Source organism: Sceloporus occidentalis, unplaced genomic scaffold (assembly GCF_023333645.1).
Source record: "Sceloporus occidentalis isolate IW3139 unplaced genomic scaffold, rSceOcc1.0.p SCAF_1, whole genome shotgun sequence".
NCBI classification, from domain to species: Eukaryota; Metazoa; Chordata; class Lepidosauria; order Squamata; family Phrynosomatidae; genus Sceloporus; species Sceloporus occidentalis.
In genome coordinates this window covers 1,776,998-1,798,223 of record NW_028316981.1, presented here as the reverse complement: position 1 = coordinate 1,798,223, position 21,226 = coordinate 1,776,998, and the positions used below count along the sequence as shown (strand labels likewise).

General features: G+C 50.9%; 2 protein-coding genes across 4 annotated transcripts; one reads left to right on the top strand and one right to left on the bottom strand.

Moving 5' to 3' along the window:
* The first annotated feature begins 13,090 nt into the window (after positions 1 to 13,090).
* On the top strand, positions 13,091 to 14,327 carry LOC149320341 (uncharacterized). 2 transcript variants are annotated; one of them, XM_089502220.1, is made up of 4 exons: positions 13,091 to 13,489; positions 13,598 to 13,753; positions 13,866 to 14,000; positions 14,119 to 14,327. In XM_089502220.1, exons 1-4 carry the CDS (start codon positions 13,132 to 13,134, stop codon positions 14,253 to 14,255), a joined length of 786 nt encoding a protein of 261 aa, XP_089358346.1. In that variant the 5' UTR covers positions 13,091 to 13,131; the 3' UTR covers positions 14,256 to 14,327. The 2 variants fall into 2 exon arrangements, with proteins under 2 accessions (XP_089358346.1, XP_089358338.1); XM_089502212.1 differs by having other exon boundaries at positions 13,091 to 13,753.
* A 78-nt stretch (positions 14,328 to 14,405) lies between these two features.
* On the bottom strand, positions 14,406 to 17,196 carry LOC149320340 (uncharacterized). Of its 2 annotated transcripts, XM_089501385.1 has the most exons (3): positions 16,264 to 17,196; positions 15,907 to 16,152; positions 14,406 to 15,567 (listed from the first exon to the last, which is right to left on the bottom strand). In XM_089501385.1, the coding sequence occupies exons 1-3, from the start codon at positions 16,739 to 16,741 to the stop codon at positions 14,771 to 14,773; spliced, it is 1,521 nt and encodes a 506-aa protein (XP_089357511.1). In that variant the 5' UTR covers positions 16,742 to 17,196; the 3' UTR covers positions 14,406 to 14,770. The 2 variants fall into 2 exon arrangements, with proteins under 2 accessions (XP_089357511.1, XP_089357503.1); XM_089501377.1 differs by having other exon boundaries at positions 15,907 to 17,196.
* Between the last annotated feature and the right edge of the window lie 4,030 nt (positions 17,197 to 21,226).

Sequence of the window (21,226 nt, the reverse complement as noted above, 5' to 3'; positions counted from 1 at the left end):
GTCGGGCCGTGTGAAGGCTCCGGCTCCCCCGCGGACCTACTGGCGGCGGCGGCAGAGCGCCGCAAAGTGGCGGTATGTACCCCGCCATAGTCATTATTATAGTCCTTGGATCATACCACCCACTCTTGTCAGTATCCACCCAGTAGGCGTGTACATCCACTCTGATTGGTTCTCTTGTTTCTATCCAGATTTGATGATTTCATCATCTCAGCCTTGACCACTTAACAATTCTCAGGTGTGTTCAATTATCCACTTTGCATTTCTGTCCTTGGCATTCAGGACTTACTAATTGTATTCCCTTCTACACCTGTGTGGCTTCTGAATTTGCTTCTGCTGAGTCACTCTGACTCTCACATACAAGTTTTATTTCAATCACTGTAATAATAATAATAATAATATGTTTTATTTATAGACCGCTATTCCACGATGATCATAGCGGTGTACAGTAAAATCGTAATACATTACAAAATACAGTTGAGGAGGGAGGGGCCTCTTCCTTCAGGCAGTCCAAGATGTTGCTGGGTCTGCCTGATGGCTCCCTCTGAGGCCGAGATGACAGTTGAGGAGGGAGGGGCCTCTTCCTTCAGGCAGTCCCTGATGTTGCTGGGTCTGCCTGATGGCTCCCTCTGAGGCCAAGATGACAGTTGAGGAGGGAGGGGCCTCTTCCTTCAGGCAGTCCAAGATGTTGCTGGGTCTGCCTGATGGCTCCCTCTGAGGCCGAGATGACAGTTGAGGAGGGAGGGGCCTCTTCCTTCAGGCAGTCCCTGATGTTGCTGGGTCTGCCTGATGGCTCCCTCTGAGGCCAAGATGACAGTTGAGGAGGGAGGGGCCTCTTCCTTCAGGCAGTCCAAGATGTTGCTGGGTCTGCCTGATGGCTCCCTCTGAGGCCAAGATGTCAGTTGAGGAGGGAGGGGCCTCTTCCTTCAGGCAGTCCCTGATGTTGCTGGGTCTGCCTGATGGCTCCCTCTGAGGCCGAGATGACAGTTGAGGAGGGAGGGGCCTCTTCCTTCAGGCAGTCCAAGATGTTGCTGGGTCTGCCTGATGGCTCCCTCTGAGGCCGAGATGACAGTTGAGGAGGGAGGGGCCTCTTCCTTCAGACAGTCCCTGATGTTGCTGGGTCTGCCTGATGGCTCCCTCTGAGGCCGAGATGACAGTTGAGGAGGGAGGGGCCTCTTCCTTCAGGCAGTCCAAGATGTTGCTGGTCTGCCTGATGGCTCCCTCTGAGGCCAAGATGACAGTTGAGGAGGGAGGGGCCTCTTCCTTCAGGCAGTCCAAGATGTAGCTGGGTCTGCCTGATGGCTCCCTCTGAGGCCGAGATGACAGTTGAGGAGGGAGGGGCCTCTTCCTTCAGGCAGTCCAAGATGTAGCTGGGTCTGCCTGATGGCTCCCTCTGAGGCCGAGATGACAGTTGAGGAGGGAGGGGCCTCTTCCTTCAGGCAGTCCAAGATGTTGCTGGGTCTGCCTGATCTCTCCCTCTGAGGCCAAGATGACAGTTGAGGAGGGAGGGGCCTCTTCCTTCAGGCAGTCCAAGATGTTGCTGGTCTGCCTGATGGCTCCCTCTGAGGCCAAGATGACAGTTGAGGAGGGAGGGGCCTCTTCCTTCAGGCAGTCCCTGATGTTGCTGGGTCTGCCTGATCTCTCCCTCTGAGGCCAAGATGACAGTTGAGGAGGGAGGGGCCTCTTCCTTCAGGCAGTCCAAGATGTTGCTGGTCTGCCTGATGGCTCCCTCTGAGGCCGAGATGACAGTTGAGGAGGGAGGGGCCTCTTCCTTCAGGCAGTCCAAGATGTTGCTGGGTCTGCCTGATGGCTCCCTCTGAGGCCAAGATGACAGTTGAGGAGGGAGGGGCATCTTCCTTCAGGCAGTCCCTGATGTTGCTGGGTCTGCCTGATGGCTCCCTCTGAGGCCAAGATGACAGTTGAGGAGGGAGGGGCCTCTTCCTTCAGGCAGTCCAAGATGTTGCTGGGTCTGCCTGATGGCTCCCTCTGAGGCCAAGATGACAGTTGAGGAGGGAGGGGCATCTTCCTTCAGGCAGTCCAAGATGTTGCTGGGTCTGCCTGATGGCTCCCTCTGAGGCCAAGATGACAGTTGAGGAGGGAGGGGCCTCTTCCTTCAGACAGTCCCTGATGTTGCTGGGTCTGCCTGATGGCTCCCTCTCTGTATATCCCATGTTGCTTTTTCCTTAACAATATATACCTCTGCAGGCTTCCCACATGGAAGCATGGAACAAAATAATAACGTTTTGCACAAAAAAACTAACAGAAGAATACCTGATCAAGTCACCATTTGCGGAGCCCATAAATGACCGTCTGCCTGCCCCCCTTTACAGGAAACAATCAAGATGTATGAAGGCTGTCCAACCAAAACTTGTCCATAATGCTGGTATTTCTATGGTTTCTCTTTAACGTGAAATCTTTGTCTTTCTTTACACCGTGTGGCCTCTTCCAAGGCAGAAGTGCCGTATTTTGAGGAACACACTTCGCAGATACATTGTGTTTGTAGGGCTTCTCTCTGATGTAACATTCCTTTTCTGAATGTTGAGCTTCCTTCACAAGTTTCAGTTTTTGCCTAGAACAATTCCCATACTTAGTACATACATATGTTTTCCTCCAGTTTTCTGTTGTGAAGAAGAAAAGCAGAAAATAATGTGTGAAAAAGCATTTCAGAGTATGGGAAACAGATAAAAGCCAGAGTCTATGGAGAACCTCTGCCAAAAATATCAGGGATCATACTGTATATATCATTGGGGTTGTATAGACCGGCATAAAGTGCAGGCATAGGGGCAGAGTTGGGGTGTGGCAAAAAGCGTCTTTCAGAATCATGGAATCATAGAGTTGGAAGAGACCACAAGTGCCATCCAGTCTAACCCCCTTCTGCCATACAGGAACTTTCAATCAAAGCATCCCCAACCAATGGCCATCCAGCCTCTGTTTAAATAATAATAATAATAATTTTTATTTGTATACCACTTTTCCATAGATCAAAGCAGTTTACAGACCATATAAAAACCATTAAAAACATCTCATAAAAATAGATAAAATCCACTAATACAAATTATACAAAATCTAAACACAATCATTCAACAGGGTAAGGCAGAGAATCGATGGGAACAGGAATACACAGCTTCATTTTACAGGGGGGAAGGCTTGACAGAAGAGGAAGGTTTTGAGCCTCTTTTTAAATGTTACCAGGGAGGTCACAAGATAGAGCTCCTTGGGGAGACCATTCCAAATTTGTGGGGCCGCCACTGAATAGGCCATCTGGGATGTAGAAACATGTTTGGAAGATGGAATTTCCAACAAATTCTTCCCAGATGTCCTGAGTGTGCGGGGCGGATTATATGGGGAGATGCGGTCCCTCAAGTAACTCGGGCCCAAGCCATATAGGGCTTTATAGGTAATAACCAACACCTTGTATTGTGCTCGGAAGTGAATAGGCAGCCAGTGGAGATCTTTCAGAATAGGTGTTATATGGTCAAACCTGGATGCACCGGTGACCAATCTGGCTGCCATGTTTTGTACTAGCTGAAGCTTCTGGGCTTGGTACAAGGGTAGCCCCATGTAGAGCGCATTACAGAAATCTAGACGAGAAGTTACCAGAGCGTGTACCACAGTTTCAAGGTCCCTTTGGCCCAGGTAGGGTCACAGTTGGCGTATCAACCGAAGTTGATAGCAAGCACTTCTGACCGTCGCATCTACTTGAGATGTCAACTGCAGAGATGAGTCCAGAAGTACTCCTGAACTGCGAACTTCGTCCTTCAGGGGAAGTGTGACCCCATTCAGGACAGGTGGATAAACTTCCTTCCCCGGGCCTTGGGAACTTATCACAAGCACTTCCGTTTTCTCTGGATTCAGACTGAGTTTGTTTTCCCTCATCCAGCCCATTACCGACTCCAGGCAGACTTCTAAAGAAGGAGACGCCACTACAATTTCCGAAGAAGGAGTGTGTTCCACTGTCAAACAGCTCTTACTATCAAGAAGTTCCTCCTAATGGTGAGGTGGAATCTCTTTTCCTGGAGCTTGCATCCATTGCTCCAGGTCCTAGTCTCTGGAGCAGCAGAAAACAAGCTGGCTCCCTCCTCAATATGACATCCCTTCAAATATTTAAACAGGGCTATCATGTCACCTCTTAACCTTCTCTTCTCCAGGCTAAACATCCCCAGCTCCCCGAGTCTTTCCTCATAGGGAATAGTTTCCAGACCCTTCACCATTTTAGTCGCCCTCCTTTGGACATGCTCCAGTTTCTCAACATACTTTTTGAATTGTGGTGCCCAGAACTGGACACAATATTCCAGCTGGGGCCTGACCAAAGCGAATAGAGTGACACAGGCCCGGTACATACCGGCCTTTCAGGCATCGTCACCTGCGAGGGTTGCCTGGGGGGGTGGAGCGCCCACACACCCCGCAACCCTCGCACGTGAGGAGGATGTAACAATGGCGGCACCAGTACTTTCATTTTTTTCAATATATTTTGAGAAATTTAGGATTTTTACATGCTGACACCCCTATATCATACTACTGATTTTAATTTTGTTTCACCCTCTATAGCAGTTTTATTTGACCTGCAACAAAAATATAACAGTAGCTGTCATTATAAAACAGATGGAAACAAAGGTAGAAAGAATTGAAGAAAAAACTGAAAGAATAAATAAAAGAGTTACAGAAGTGGAAAAGAATCATGAAAAGGAACTAGATGAAAGAGCTCTACAATATTTAAAACAATGGGAAAACTGTATTAAGATTAGAGGACTAAAAGAAAAAGATGACGAAGACTTGTACGAATATTTAGTTCCAAGTCTGGCAGAATATATTGGGGCTGATCAAGAACAATTCCAATGGGAAATCAGTAAAATATTCAGAATAAACTCCAAAACAGCAAGACAGAAAAAACTCCCAAGAGACGTAGTCATATACTTTACACGGAAAAAAATTAGAGATGAGATTATACAATTGAATTATGAACAAAGATTAGAAGGAGAAGGAGAAGAATTAATTATCTACAAAGATATCCTATTAAGAATTTTGAAAAAACAGAATGAATACAGACCATTAGTAACTTTACTAAAAAATAACGATATTATTTACAGATGGGATAGACTCGAGGGAGTGATATTTAAGTTCAAAATTGAGACTTTCAGAATTAACTCAGTAATGAAAATGAAAGAGTTCATGAAGAAACATAGAAAGGACTTTGAAAAAAGAGGTGACTTAACGCAAGAAGAGAAAAAGGGGAAAGATCGTGAAGACAGCTCACCTGAAACAGAGGAAGAAGAAAGAAAAGAAGAAAAGGAAGAAAAGGAACAGGAAGAAGCGGATCACGGAAGTTAAAGAGGAAAGGTAAATTAAAAACTATTTAAAAATAAAAAATGGAAAAAATGAAAATAATGTCATGGAATATAAGAGGAATGAACTCTCCTCAAAAACGAAGGAAAGTATTTCATCATATTAAAAAACAAAATGCAAACGTGGTTTACTTGCAAAAGACACATATAAAAGAAAAAGATATACGATTTCTTAAGAATAGAAAATGTGGAAATGAATTTATCTCAGCTAACAATAAGAAAAAAATGGAGTGGTAATTTAAGTTGATTGTAGGTACCAAGCTAAAATGTTATTTAAAGACAAGGAAGGTAGATATCTAGGTCTGGAAATAATATCACAAGACGGAAAATGCATACAGTATATGCATTGGAATATATGCCCCATTAGATAGGAAAGATCAATTCTACAAAAAGCTAAATGAAGAACTAACTAGATTCAATTATGAAAAAACTCTGATTATGGGTGACTGGAACGGGGTGGTCAACCCCGAGATTGATAGAAAATCAGAAAAAAAGATTAAGAAATTACAAGGAAGGCTTCCAAAATCCTTTGAAAATTTAGTTGAAGAACAAGCTTTACTGGACATCTGGAGATTCAAATACAAGGACTCAAGAGACTTCACCTTTTTCTCAGGAAGACACAACTCTCTCTCCAGAATAGACATGTTCTATGCTACAAAACCAATGTGCAGGGATATCTTGAGAATGGATTGCGAGCCGAGAACGATATCAGATCATAGCCCGATATTATTAGTAGTGAAAACAAAGAAAACAGAACATACTTGGAGACTAAATGAGTTTCTATTGCAAAAAGAAGAAATTGTGGAAAAAGGAAAAGAAAAGTTGAAAATGTTCTTCGAAGAAAACCTGAAACCAGATATTGAAGTGACTACAGAGTGGGAAGCTTCTAAATCATATATGAGAGGTTTCTTCATACAGCAAAGTTATATATATAATCATGCAACATGAAGAAGTGCTTACAGTTCAGTACAATTATAATATTAATAGAAATAATGAACCTGCACTAATACTCAAAATTATAAAGAAGCCTCTTGTTCAACAACTTTGTTCTTGCTGTTGTTGAACCTCCACCTAATCATTGACAGGAATGGTGAGAATATTGGTTATGAGCACAGAACCCTGAACCCACAAAACCCACACATGTTGGTCCATAGTTGGCCCATTAGGCCAGGGGTCCACAACCCCCGGCCGCGGGCCACATCCGGCCCGCGGAGGCAGCAGGACTGGCCCCAGGCTGGTCCTGCCACTGCCACCGCCTCCTCTTCGGCCTCTGCGGGCTCCTCCCAGGGCCCACGCAGCCCCAGGCCTCTCCTTCTGAGGCCCCCTCCTCCTCCTTCCCGGCCTCTGAGGGCCTGGAGGTCCCTCAGAAGCTGGCAAGGAGCCAGCGAGGACGCCCGCACAGGTGTCCTCCCTCCTCCTTCCCGGCCTCTGAGGGCCTGGAGGCCCCTCAGAAGCTGGCAAGGAGCCAGCGAGGACGCCCGCACAGGTGTCCTCCCTCCTCCTTCCCGGCCTCTGAGGGTCTGGAGGCCCCTCAGAAGCCTGCAAGGAGCTGTCAAGGGTGCCTGCGCGGGTGTCCTCCCTCCTCCTTCCCAGCCTCTGAGGGCATGGAGGCACCTCAGAAGCCAGCGAGGGCGCCCATGCGGGCATCCTCCCTCCTTCCCGGCCTCTGAGGGCCTGGAGGCCCCTCAGAAGCCGGCAAGGAGCCGGTGAGGGGGCCCATGCGGGTGTCCTCCTTCCTCCTTCCCGGCCTCTGAGGAAGCCGGGAAGGGTGCCCGCGCGGGTGTCCTCCCGCCTCCTTCCCGGCCTCTAAGGGCCTCCTCAGTATTCCATGCTTTTTTGTAGTTTTTTTAGTAGTTTCCATGCATGTAACTATTATTATTATTATTTACTTGCCCTTGGTGTTCTCTGTGCAAAATCCCCTCTCAGCACCTTGTGCCTTTCTGGGTTGAGACAGTGCGCATGCTTTCTTCCTTTTTTTTCAATTGCTTTGTAGTAGTTTCCATGCTTGGAACTATTATTATTATCACTCCAGGGGCAGAGCATGAGGCCCCGTCCCCGGTGGGTGGAAGCTCCACCCCCAAGCTTCGGCCCCCCAGTTGTCTGAGGGACAGCAACCCAGCCCCCGGCTCAAAAAGGTTGCCTACCCCTGCATTAGGCAGTGAACCCAAGGGAGACCTGAAAGCCAAGGGGCAAAGTGGGTGGGTGGCAGGAGCCCAGGGTGACATTCTGGGTGAGGAACCTGCAAGGGAGAATTGTCACCGTTCATCTACACAGAGATGTGTGTGTGTGTGTTTTACTACACACTGCATGGCTCTCAAACTGAGAAAGGAACTGATACCAAGGCAGCTCTGGGTGAGCTGTTTCATTTTTAAGAAATTACTCTGGCAGCATTCATGACTTTCTTTTAGAGAAACTGGGGAGTTTATAACTTTCTTACTTGGTCTTTTTGAGATCGGTTTCAGACTCAAAGGCCAGGAATTTGGGGTGGGAGGTGGGGGGCGGTGTAGTAGTCTGGCAGCTCCTTCCCTCTGCCCCAAAGAAGAGAGGATCCGGATTAGCCCTCTGGTGCCAAGGCTGTGCCTGGGTTTGGGGAGAGAAAGGAGGAGAAATGATGCTGTTTGATGGACTCCTCCTGCCCCTCTCCTGCCCCAATGCAAAGGGAGGGGACCTGGGTACAGATGGTGCTGGAAAAGGGAGGCCTGACATATCCTTTGGGGGGAAGAGATGGAGGATAGGGAAAACCTTTGCCTTTCTCCTCATTTAGGTTTCCTGCCTTGGGGGGGGGGGGTCCCTTATGCTGCCAGGGAGAAAGAAACTACACAGAAATCAGATAATAAATAGAGAAATCCCTCCCTGAGGCCAGGAAAAAAAGGGTTCCCTTCCACTGCCATCTTTCTGGCCTCTTTGGGGGGAAGGAGAGGAGGGACAGTTCCTTCTCCTCCCCATAGAAACATTTCTCTCCCTTTATTTCCCCCTTTCCATCCTCTCTGGGGAGCAGGCCTTGGGTCCTTCTGAGCCCTTTCTTTTGGGGCTGGTCCTGCCTCCCTCTTTCCCTCCAGAGACCCTTCTTCCTCCATCCCTTGGAGAGTCCTCCCTCCTTCCTCCCCTTCTTCTTCCAACAGAGACAGACAGACAGATAGACAGGGAAAGGGAGGGAAGGAAGTGAGGGGTCTCTCTTAGTCCCAAAGGGGGATGCAGGGACAGGCTCCCCCCTCTCTCTCCATTTGGGAGACTGGAGGGACCCCTCCTCTCCTCCCTCCCCCCCCCCCACAAAGCCCCCTCCCTTTCCACCACCATCTCTTTCTCCTCCTTCTTCCTGCTCCACTTTCTGGGCCTTTCCCTCCCTCCTCCCTTTCCCACAAAGGACCTTCCCGAGTATTTCTGGCCTCTCTAGGAATCTGAGCGTTTGCTTTTTCCCTTGGACGCTCTAGGAATCTCAAGCAGCCATTCTCTCTTCCCCTTTGGAGGAGGACGCTCTAGGAATCTGAGCCTCCTCCTCTCTCTCTCTCTCTCTCTCTCTCTTCCCCTTGGAGGAGAACGCTCTAGGAATCTCAAGCAGCCACTCTCTCTTCCCCTTTGGAGGAGGACGCTCTAGGAATCTGAGCCTCCCCCCCTCTCTCCCCCTTGGAGGAGGACGCTCTAGGAATCTCAAGCAGCCACTCTCTCTTCCACTTTGGAGGAGGATGCTCTAGGAATCTGAGCCTCCTCTCTCTCTCTCTCTCTCTCTCTCCCCCTTGGAGGAGAACGCTCTAAGAATCTCAAGCAGCCACTCTCTCTTCCCCTTTGGAGGAGGACGCTCTAGGAATCTGAGCCTCCCCCCCCCTCTCCCCCTTGGAGGAGGACGCTCTAGGAATCTCAAGCAGCCACCCTCTCTTCCCCTTTGGAGGAGGACGCTCTAGGAATCTGAGCCTCCCCCCCTCTCTCCCCCTTGGAGGAGGACGCTCTAGGAATCTCAAGCAGCCACTCTCTCTTCCACTTTGGAGGAGGATGCTCTAGGAATCTGAGCCTCCTCTCTCTCTCTCTCTCTCTCTCCCCCTTGGAGGAGGACGCTCTAGGAATCTCAAGCAGCCACCCTCTCTTCCCCTTTGGAGGAGGACGCTCTAGGAATCTGAGCCTACCCCCCCTCTCCCCCTTGGAGAAGGACGCTCTAGGAATCTCAAGCAGCCACCCTCTCTTCCCCTTTGGAGGAGGACGCTCTAGGAATCTGAGCCTTTCTGCTCCCTTGGACCCTGGTTGCCATGGAGAATGAGGAAGATATGGGGGAGGGATAGGGGAAGTGTTGCCAATTTCTGGGGAATTCCCCAGAATCCAGGGAATTTAATCAGTTTCTTTCTGGGGAATTCCAGGGATTTTGGTAAAAGACTCTGGGGAATATCTTCGAGGCTTTTTGGCAACTCTGGGTGGGGTTGCCCTTGAGGGGGGCAGGGAAGGAGAGAGGAGGCCCCCCTGAACCAGGCTGCTCTGCATCTGACTCTCTGTGTCCCAGGTGCCCCCTTCCCTTGCTTTCCCTGGTATGAAAAAGGCTTCAGCTCCAGGGTCTTAGTGCTTTCCTGTTTGTGGTTGTAGCATGCTTCTGCATCCCAATCCACCCACTTCATCACAACTATCTACACATTGCTTACCTTTTCCACACAAGGCCTTACCATTAATTCTGTTGTTTTCTTCAGTGGCACTCACTACAATGATAGGGACACATTGGAAATAGTGGGGCCTTCATGTATACCTGTAACTTCACAATGTTCCAGTCAGATCTGATTCTCATCCATAGGATGTAATAGATGTCAAGTTCTGCTTTCATTCCTGTCCAGACATGGTTTTCTGCTAACTCATGAAAAGAACAACCTAGCTCCGTTTCAGAACCTATGACGCCTTGTTGTCGACATTGCTGAGTCTACCTGACCAAACAGAAGGTAAGATCCATAAAAACCACACTCAGGCAGGTAGGTTATTCCCAGTTATTGGGGCCCCTTCTGTGCCTTTCCCCCCATCAGCCCCAGGCCCTCCTCCTTCCGCCACCAAAAGGGGAGAGGGATGTTAAGGAAAAAGCAACATGGGACATACAGTGAATGAAATAAAACATGTATGTGAGAGTCAGGGTGACTCAGCAGAAGCAATTAAGAGCCACACAGGTGTAGAAGGTAATGGAATTAGCAAGTCCTAAATGCCAAGAACAGAAATGCAAAGTGGATAATTGAACACACCTGAGAATTGTTAAGTGGTCAAGGCTGAGATGATGAAATCATTAATTCTGGGTAGAAACAAGAGAACCAATGAGAGTGGATGTACACGCCCACTGGGTGGAAACTGACAAGAGTGGGTGGTATGATCCAAGGACTATAATAATGGCTATGGCGGGCTACAGACGGGCAGGGAAAGACGTCTTGGATGTGTATTCAGCTCAATACGGAGCCTCCAGACGGCCCGCCCCGGGGGCGTGCTTCAGGTGTTGGAGCTTCCACACGGGGGGCAGTGAAGACGCCCCACCTGGGTCCATTTCGGACCCGGAGCTTTCATACGGCCGCCTCGGAGGACGCTGCAAAAAGAGAAGCAGCTTCCGCACGGGCGGCGCAAACCGCGGCTTTTTTTTTTTCTTTTGCCGCATGAGAAGTGCGCAGCTGCGGCAGTCAGCCAGCAGCCGGCAAGTTCCCTTTTCCCAACTGCAAAGTGCGCATGTGCACCGTTAAAGGGCCCAGGTCCCTTTAAACTTTTTTCCCCGCCCTGCCCAAGAACAAAGGTGGCCTCCTGCCAGCTGGTGATCAGCTGGTGTTGGCATCCTTGCCCGCTTGCGCATTGCGAGTGCCACCACTGGCATCATGGATGCCTCCTCTCCTTTGTTCCCTGTGGTCTTAATGAAGCTGCAATGCACAGCCACAGCTGTCGCCGCTGCCACCGCCGTCTTCCCTGCCTCCTCTGCCCCCTCCGCCTCCATTGCCACTGCAATGGAGGTCCCATCATCCACCACCATGACAGCTGTAGACTTGGATGACAGCAGCAGTGATGATGATGATGGCACAGAACAGCGAACGGCAGCGGCTGCCATAGCGCTTCATATGGCTACTGTTGGCGGTGCCATGGCCCTGGCCAGAGTGGCACGTCTCCGCCGATGCTGGCAGGTCCCTGCATCGCACGACTTGTGGGACAACTTTGTCTCAACCATATGGTCTGACGAGCAATGGAGGCATTTCTTCCGAATGCCCCGTGCCCTCTTCCACAGGCTTGTGGGCATCCTGCGCCCAGAACTGGAGAAGGCAGACACAGTGATGAGGAAAGCCATCCCGGTGGAGAAGAGAGTGGCCATTGGTGTCTTTTCACTGGCACACAAATCCACCTATATTGTGACGGCAGCGCTGTTTGGGACTGGCGTTGCCACCGTGGGGGAGATCGTGGTGGAGTTTGCCCTGGCCATGGAGAAGCTGCTGCTGTCAAGGACCGTGTACCTGGGGAACGCACGTGAGGTAGGGACAGCCACACCACCTTCCCTTTAATCTTTGGCAGCTCTGTGATATTCTGTGTCAAGTGTCACCCCCTCACTGTACATTTGCTGCTCTTGCTATGGTGCAGTTGCGCACCTGTAACATACTTGTCATCTCAATTCCTCTGTTTCTCTCCCTTCCTTTCCCCCACAGATTATGGATGCCTTTGGTCGCCGCGGCTTTCCACAAGTGGTTGGCCTCATGGACGGGTGCCACTGCCTGATCATACCACCCTTGGGGCTGAGGAATGCCTATGTCAACAGAAAGGGCTCCTATTCTGTCATCCTGCAAGGGACATGTGACCACACAGGAAGATTCGTGGACGTGGAGCTCGGGTGGCATGGGTCAGCACACGATGCCAGGGTGGCACGGAATTCTCTCATCTACGAGGCCATGGAGGCTGGCATCTATGTGCAAGGGAACCCCAGCATCAACATCAGAGGCCAGCAGATCGGGCCCCTGATACTGGCTGACTCTGCCTACCCCATTCGGAAATGGCTCATGACACCCTTTAAGACCCCACGCACTCCCAGACAGAAGATCTTCAACAAGAAGTTGAATCGCGTCAGGGGGGCCGTGGAAAGATCGTTTGGCAGATTGAAGGCGAGATGGCGCTGTCTCACTGCCCCACTCCTGGTGGCAGAGGAGAACGTGGTGCCCATCCTGGTATCATGTGTCATTCTGCACAACATCTGTGAGACCAAGGGCAGGGTCCTGGATGAGGGCATGCGATATAGGCGCCGTTTTGTGCTGCCCGCCCCGGCACCAATCACAAGGGATGAAGAGAATGCCAAGAAGTCAGCAGGGGAGGCTGTGAGGGATGCCCTGGCAGATTTTTTCCTGACAAGGAGAATCTGAAGGATGGCTCCTGTGCCATCATCTGTGATGTCAGAGTGCATTGTTCTGTAATACCATAAGCACATGAATAAATGTATCCCATTATCCACAGTTTGAGTCTGCCTATCATTCCTGATCTGTGCTGTGGGCATGTTTTGCCACGTGCCTGAGGGGGACACACACAAACACACACATACAAAAGGTCTCCTGGCGCCTGTTTTCCTGGGTGAAAAAGATACATCAGCTCCAACTGCCAATTGCCCCTTTGACAATGTATCAATCTCCCTCAAATTCAAGCTTTCCTAATGGCCCATTTGAATGTATCAATGGGGTACTCAGAGGGCATCTATTGGGGGAAAGATTCAAACTGCTCCTCTGAAAGCTTTCATTGGCCTAGGACCACCTTGGCCTAACGGCCCAGAGCCACAGATGCCCATATATACCCGTGCGCAACTGTGAAAGACCCCAGGACGGCGATCAACATGGCAGAGCCACGCAGGAGGGTCCCGGTCCGAATCGCCTACTGGACCGATGAAGAGGTCGGGATCCTCCTGGACTCCCTGATGCCACAGGCAGCCGCGAGGAGGGTGATGGCCAGCACCAACAAGCCCAACCGGGGGCATTTCCTCGAGGCATCTCGTGCCCTCCGAAACCGAGGGTTTCAAAGAACGCTGCACCAATGTAGAGTTAAATTTAAAACTCTGAAGGCAGCGTTCTTCGAAACCCTTGAGGATTTCGGAGAGGCGCCCCCGGTTGACAGGCAGCCACCATTCTTCTCGCGGCTGAAGGACCTGTGGATCAGGGGAGATCGGCCCAGACCGGAAGATCGCCGTCCTCCAGGTAAGCCAGAGCTCTTGCCATGCCCTGTCCTCCCCTCCTTGACCCTTCCCTTGCCCTCTTCTCCTTCCTGCATGGTGCCAATGCCATCCCTCCTCTTCCCTTCTGCAGGCGTGCGGCCGAGGCGGAGGCGGAGGGAGGGAGGGCACCCTGCCAGGTCGCCCTCTCCACCATCCTCGGGGGACGAGGATGTCCCCGAGGGTGGGCCACAGCCAGGACCAGCTGCTGTGGCCCCTCCGCAGCCAGAGCAGGCTCCTCTGGCGGAAGGTAGGTCCCCAGGGTGAGGGGTGGGGGTTGCCTGCCTGCAGCCCCCACGACACTTGTGCCCTTATCTGCCATGCCAGCATGGTAACTTGGGCCTTTCCTTCCCCTTTTGCAGGGCTTCATGTCCTTGCTGCTGCCGCCGTCGCGCAGGAAGAGGAGCCTGGGCCGAGCCGCCGCCTGCCAGGACAGCCAGGGCACTTGGCCCTCGATGCCAGTGCCCTGGATCGTGTCCTCCAAGCCCGGCAGCAAGGTAAGTGTAGTGGTGAACCCAGGGAAGGGAGTGGGGGCACCCAGAAACCCTGCCTGTGGGAGTGGGTGATGGGCTCCACAGGCTGATCCTAACCATCCTCTTTCTTTTCCCCCCACAGAGAACCGGACGGAGAGGAGGTTCGCTGCTATCGAAGCAAAGGTGGACAAGCTGGCAGAGAAAGTCTCCTCCATGGAGGAGACTCTCCAGGAACTCCTCCGCCGGCTGCCCGCCCCACCGCCTCCTCCCCCTCCCTGAAGCAGCTTCCCTTCCCTGCCCCCTCTGCCATCCCCCCTTCACCACCCCCCTTCACCCTCCCCCTTCCTTTTGTATATATGTACATAGTGAAAACAATTTATTGTTATTGTTAATAAAAAAGTTTATTTTTTTAAAAAAAATTGTGTGGTTAATTATGCGCAACTGCGGCGGTGTGGCTGTGAGTGTGAATGAGATAGCTTAGGCGCAACTGTGCAGTCTAAAGCTAAGCAGGAGTGGTGTGAGGTAGCAATCTCCAAACTCTGTCCTCCCAGGCATTTGGACTTCATGTCCCAGAATCCCAGACCACAGGGCAAGGTGGCTGGGGATTCTGGGAGATGAAGTCCAAACGCCTGGGAGGACAGAGTTTGGAGATTGCTGGTTTGGGGACCAGTGAGCCAGGCATGGTGGGAGGAGAGAACAGGAAGGGTAGAATAGGGTAGATGGGCTGGGAGGGAACACATGCCCTGGGAGGCGAAATGATGTCTTTATGGGACATCATGGGACCTAGTGCCTTTTCAGTGCTCCCTGCCCCTTGATCCCAGGCCCAGGCCCCCTCTAGTTGCCCTTTGCCTTTGGGGGCGGGGTGTGGGCGGTGGGACTGCCACTGACTGACTGAAGAGGCTGGAGGATGGGCCAGCCAGAGGCTGCTGAGCCGGTTCCACCTCCATGGCAACTGCCTGCTCCTCAGCTGGAGGGACTGCTCTTGCTGGGGGCTCCTGTGGCCCTACTTCTTCCTCCACGACCCTGGGGACAGCAGCCCTGCCTCTTCCACCTCTTGCTGGGGGCTCCTGCTGCTCAACCCCTTCCTCCACGACCCTGGGGACAGCAGCCCTGCCTCTTCCACCCTGCTCCCTACGTACCCTTCTGCGTCTCGGGCCACCCTGCCCTCCCCTCATGACCTCCAGCATTTGCCCCATCAGAACAGTCTGCGCTTCCATGCTGGTGTTGAGTCGCCTCTGCTCCTGGACTGTGGTCTCATGATGTTGGTCTGACCTCTCTAGTGCTGTCTCCTGGTTCTGAACGCCCCTCAGTTGAACTTCCAGTGCCCTTTCCATGAGCTCCCTGCGGGACTGTCTGCTCCTCTCCCTTTCATCACAGGCTCGCTGCGCCTGCTGCATCAGTGCTGTCATTTTCTCTTCTGAGCAAACCTTGAGCACATCCACAGCTGCCACAGTTCTAGTAGCTGCTGACGGACGGACCCTTTTCTTCTTGGTGGCAAGGCGCTCCTCTGCTGACATGGCAGCTATGGGATTAGCTGCAGGAGGTTCTCCTTCTCCTTCTTCTTCTTGTTCTGCTTCAGTTCGTCCTCCTACTATGGGACATACAAGCAGAGAGTCATAGAAGCCTACAGTTAGCAGAGACCCTGAGGTTCATCTAGACCAACCCCATTCTGCCATGCAGGAACTCTCACTCAAAGCTGTGGCAAAGGGTGGAGCTTCAAACTAAGGGCGTTGGGAAAGGACAGATTTACATGCAAGGGAGGGGTGCCTTAGGAATGTGGGACACATGCAGGACATGACCATGCCAGGGACACTCACAATCCTACTTGCACAGCAACCTTGCAAACATACCAGCACAGTAAGCAGTGAATGAGACATGCCACAATTGCGCAGTTGAGCCATGCATTTATAAACAAAAATATAAGGTTTACCTTGCATACTCTCTTCGGTCTCACTGCCATCGCTGGCGGGTGCACTGGCCCGAGAGAGAGGTGAACGGTCACGGTAGCTGCTGGTCGTGGAAGAGGATCCAGCACGAGATGGTGGTCTCCTTCTGGAGCTCCCAGCCTCAGCAGACATTCGTCTGAGCACGGCACGGGGGTCCAGAAATCTCTGGCTGCTGGAGGAATCACCTGAGTCGGGGTGTTCCTCCTCCTCCTCCTCCTCCTGCTCCTCACCTATATGACAAGGGACAAGGGTCATCTCTGGCCTGTGCCTACCCTGGGGCCACATCTTCCCCTTGTCCCATTCCCCCCTGCCTTCCCCCCAGGGGCCCTGGCACATCTTACCCTGACGAGGCATCAAAAGGTCTTGGGCACATTCAAGCTCCGGGGTCTGCTCCTGCTCCTCCTCCACCACCACAGGCTCGGCTCTGGCTGGCTGGCCCGCCGGGACCCTCACGCGCTCCCCACTGGTGGCTAGTCTGTGGGGTCTGATGCTTCCATCACTTTTGATGAAAGCATGCAGCTCCTTGTAAAAGGGCGGGGGGGCGCCCTTTGTAGTACCTTTAGCCAGGGCATCTCTGTATTGTTTGTATTGAGATTTCAGCGACTTGCATTTTCGGCGACACTCCTCCAAGGTTCTGTTGTGGCCCTTGACTTTCATGGCTTCTTCCACTTCTCGATATGTGTCAGCATTCAGGTAGGACTGCTCCAGTTTCTGCAAAATATTTGGCTGGGACCATATAGCTATCAGGTCAGCCGTCTCAGTATGAGACCAAGACGTCCCCCTGCCTTTTTTCGGGGTGCTGGTGGATGGCTGAGCCATCCTGCCTGGTGGCAAAGGGGAGCCGCCGCACAGCTGTGCCAGGAGCAGCCGAACTGTGCCCGTTCCCAGGTGAAAATGGCGCAGGAATGTGTGTAGGGGGTCACTTTAAATTCCAAACTTTCCCTTATCACTTTCTACAACCAAAACATCCGCCGGCAAAACTTACAACTTCCCGCGATTCTAGCAACGCATGCGCACAAGTGGCTCTAGGGTTAGGGTTACGAGGCTTAAAATGCGCCGCAGCTGTGCCGCAGCTTCCACAGCTGCATGGCAGCGGACGTTGCAATTTAAGCTTGACTGCAAACCACGCATGTCCCGGACCCCGACCCATTATGCGACGCAGCTGACACGGAGCTTTTAAACCGGCAACTTATATTTGCGGCGTAGCAATTCTGACGTATCGGTGCAGGGGCTTACAGACGGAGATGCGCACGTACGTATCAAATCAAAAAGAAGCGGAAAAAAGCAGCACCTTTTTAATGCCGCTTCTTCCCGCTTGAGGCGTGCGGGGGGCGTGTTCATGACGGCATTCAGGGAAAGCCCGTCTGAAGGCTCTACCTTCATGACGTCATGAGTACATCCCTTTTTGCCCGTCTGTAACCCGCCTATGAGTCCTAATGTATTTTGTGGGTAGTAGTAGTGGGTAGTATTGGAGTAGTGAGGAGTTGTATTGGATAGTTTTGGAGCTGTATATAGTAGAATAAAGTAGATCTTTTATATAAGACTACTGAGTTGTCTGGTGTCTTGGGTGAAGATACAAGAGCCAGCTGGATCCTGAAGAAGTGGGAAGACTTCTGTGGAAGCAAGAGTGAGAAGGCTTGGAGAGTTTGTCAGGGTCTTCAGCCTATTCTCTGTAACTCTGCTGCTTTAGAGCAAAGCTTTAACCACTGGCCAAAACTGGTCAGCGCCGGTGTGTAACAAGGTGGTGAGTTCGAGCCAGAGGTGAAGAGCTACAACCCCCATCATCCCTGACAAGGGATACCCTGGCAGTGGCCGAGGGGGCATCTACACTGGGGAAATAAGGCGCTTTGACACCACTTTTCACTGCCTCCAGGGCTGCATTCGAGAGAAGCCTGGGATTTGTAGTTTTGGGAGGCAACAGCCCCCTTGGGCAGAGGAGGCTGAAGAGCTGGCGAAACTACAACTGCCAGGGATGGAGCTGCAGCACTTAAAAGTGGTGTCCAAAGGTATTAAAAGAACTGGCAAATGTAATATCAGAGCCATTGACAATCATCTTTGAAAACTCCTGGAGAACAGAAATCCCCACAGACTGGAGGAAGGCAAACATTGTCCCCATTTTCAAAAAGGGGAAAAAAGATAACATCTAGATGGCAATGCCATAATCACAAAAAGTCAACATGGGTTTCAGAGAAAGAAGTCATGCCAGACAAATCTGATCTCTTTCTTTGATAAAATTACCAGCTTGGTAGATGAAGGGAATGCTGTGAATATAGTATATCTTGATTTCAGTAAGGCCTTTGACAAGTTATCCCATGACATTCTTACAAATAAGCTTGTGAAATGAGGGTTAGACAAGGTAACTGTTAGATGGATTTGTAATTGAACTCAGCAGAACATTGAACATAAAATGCCAAAGCACAGCGAACATAGAGAGTGTGCATGGCCTTTTCCAGAGGCGTAGAGGGGTCTGGATAGAAGTTAGGCAGCACAATCTCTTGAGAAAGGTGGAAAGGAGAAACCACCTTAGGGAGAAATGAAATGTCCGGCCTGAGGTCTATTGTCCTTGTGAAAGACTAAGAAGGGCTCATCAGAGCATAGTGCTGTCAGCTCAGAGGCATGTCTGGCTGAGGTAATGGCAACAAGAAAAGACACCTTGAGTGTCAACAGTTTGAGAGAAGCTGAGCCCAGGTGTTCTCATGAGGTCTCATGAGCTGTGTGAGCACCAAGGAAAGAGACCATGCTAGAGCCAGAGAAGGCAATCGTGGATATAAGTGACTGAAGCTTTTGAAGAATCTCTTCAAGGTCGGAGAGGTGAAGAGACGAGCTGATGGGGAGCCAGGTGGTTGGTTGGCAACGATGGCGGAGAGGTATACTTTGAGAGAAGAAAAGGCCAGTCCTTGGTACCGCAGGTGGAGCAGGAACTCTAGGGCAGTAGAAAGACTCACAGAAGAAGAAGGCTCGGTCTGAGCTTCAGCAAAGGCACAGAAACACTTCCACTTGTAGGAATAAGACTGCTTAGTGGAGTTCTTTCTAGAAGCTGCCAAGACACTGAATAGTTCAGGAGAGGTCAGGGTCTGATCTTCCAAGCTGTCATGCGAAGGTCAGGATGAAGGATTTCCCTGTTGGAGTGGGACAGAAGGTCCATCCAGTTGGGAAGCCTGAGGTATTGACCCCTGGACAGGTGTAGCAGAGGGGCAAACCACGGTTGTCTCGGCCAAAAGGGGGTCAGGAGGATCGTGTTGGCCTTGTCTCTGGACATCTTTGCCACAACCCTGGCGATCAATGGTAGCGAAGGAAAGGCATAGAGGAAGTTGTGGCTCCATTCGGAAAGGAAAGCATCTCTGGGAAATCTGTGACCTTTGCCCACTCTGGAGTAGAACAGCAGACACTGAGCGTTCTCTGGAGAGGTGAAGAGGTCTATGGAGGTGTACCCCAATGGGCTGTGAGAAGGCGAAAGGCCTGAGCAGACACCATCCATTCGTGATGAAGGGCCTTGTCCCTGCCGAGGGCATCTGCCAACACATTGTCTTTGCCTGCGAGGTGAACTACTACCGGGTGGATGGACTGGTGTGGCACCATGTTCAAAATTGTTGGGCCAAGTGAAGCAGAACTGGGGAGTGTGTTCCTTCTTGTTTTTTGATGTTAACAGACGGTGGTGGTATTGGCTGTCACTACTTGGATCACTCTATGGAGGAGGTGGCACTCAAAAACACAAAAAGCTTTGATGACAGCAAGAAGTTCCATTGCATTGATATGCAGTTCTGTCTCCAGAGGAGACCACTGACCTTGAACACATAGGTAGTTGAAATGAGCACCCCAACCTGTTGTGGAAGCGTTGGTAGTGGCCATCCTGGAAGGTTCTGGGGCTTGAAAGAGCATTCCCTTCGAGATGTTGCCGGGAATAAGCCACCAGTGGACAGAGTCCCGGAAATGTTGCGGGATGGTTAATCTCTTGGATTGGTTGTCGTGGAGATGGTTGAACACTGAGAGAAACTATTCTTTAAGAGGTCTGAACTTCAGATGAGCAAGGTAGGTGACCGCCGTCGTGGAAACCAGGTAGCCGAGAAGGCACTGAATGTCCCTTGCTGTGGGGTGATTCATTGAGAGAACAGAGTGGAGATGATCCCAGAGAGATTCTGCACTCCTTGTGGGCAGGTAGGCACGCGCCATGATGGAGTCCAGAGATGTGCCTATGTGCCAACTCTGACTGGTTGAAGAAGCGACTTAGAAGGATTGATGGTTAGACCCAAGTTGGTGAGAAGAGACAGAGTGGAGTGAATGTCTTTGAACAGTTGAGTTTGGAGGATGACACCAGCAACCAGTCGTCGAGGTAAGGAATTTATTCCTTGCAATCAAAGATGGGAAATGACAACTGCCATGCATTTTGTGAAGATGCATGGAACAGTGGAAAGACCGAAGGGTAGGACGGTATATTGAAAGAGATCGCCATCGACAGCAAAACGAAGAAACTTGTGGTGCTGAGGCCTGATGGCAATATGAAAGTAAGCATCCTTCAGATCTATGGATGCAAACCAGTCTCCTCGATGGAGGAAGGGGAGAATGGACTGGAAAGTCACCATCTTGAACTTGCGAGGCGAGATGTAGAAGTTGACGCCTCTCAGATCTAGAATGGGACAAAGGCCTCCGCTCTCTTCGGCACTGTGAAGTATTGAGAAAAGTAACCCTCCAGTCTGCAGCTGGGTGGAATTTGCTGAATAGCACATTAGTCAAGAAGGGAGGAGATCTCCTCCTGGAGAAGGGGGGTGGAAGGTGTAGAACGCACCTTTGTTGTCTCTTGCCGATGTTGAGGCGGGCATCAAGAAAGCCATGGCAGAATCTAAATTAGCTGCCGCTGTGGTTACCGACATCAGTGTTGACCCTCCTGGATTGACCGGCCAGTAGATGGCAGTTAGGACATTGATGCCAAATCAGTCGACGTCGAGGCAACAAGAAGCCCAAAGGGCGATGTTGACATTGGTGTTGACGTCAAAGGTGGTGTCAACATTGATGATGAAGTTCTCCGTGAAATCTTCGGAATCCGTGGAAGTTTGGAGATTGGAATTTTGGCCAAGGGATCCGGTGGAAAGGCAGATTTTGGGGCAACTGAAAGAGAACACTCCCACAAAAAGGATTTGAGCTTCTAAGCCCTGTTACGGAGAGTCACTGGGGTGAAGGCCTTGCAATGTATGCATTTGTCAGTAACATGAATCTTGCCAAGACAAAAAGGCACTTGGAGTGTCTGTCATTAAAGATGAGCTTTCTGTTACAAGAGGAACATTTTTTGAAAAGAGAAGCGGAGGCCAT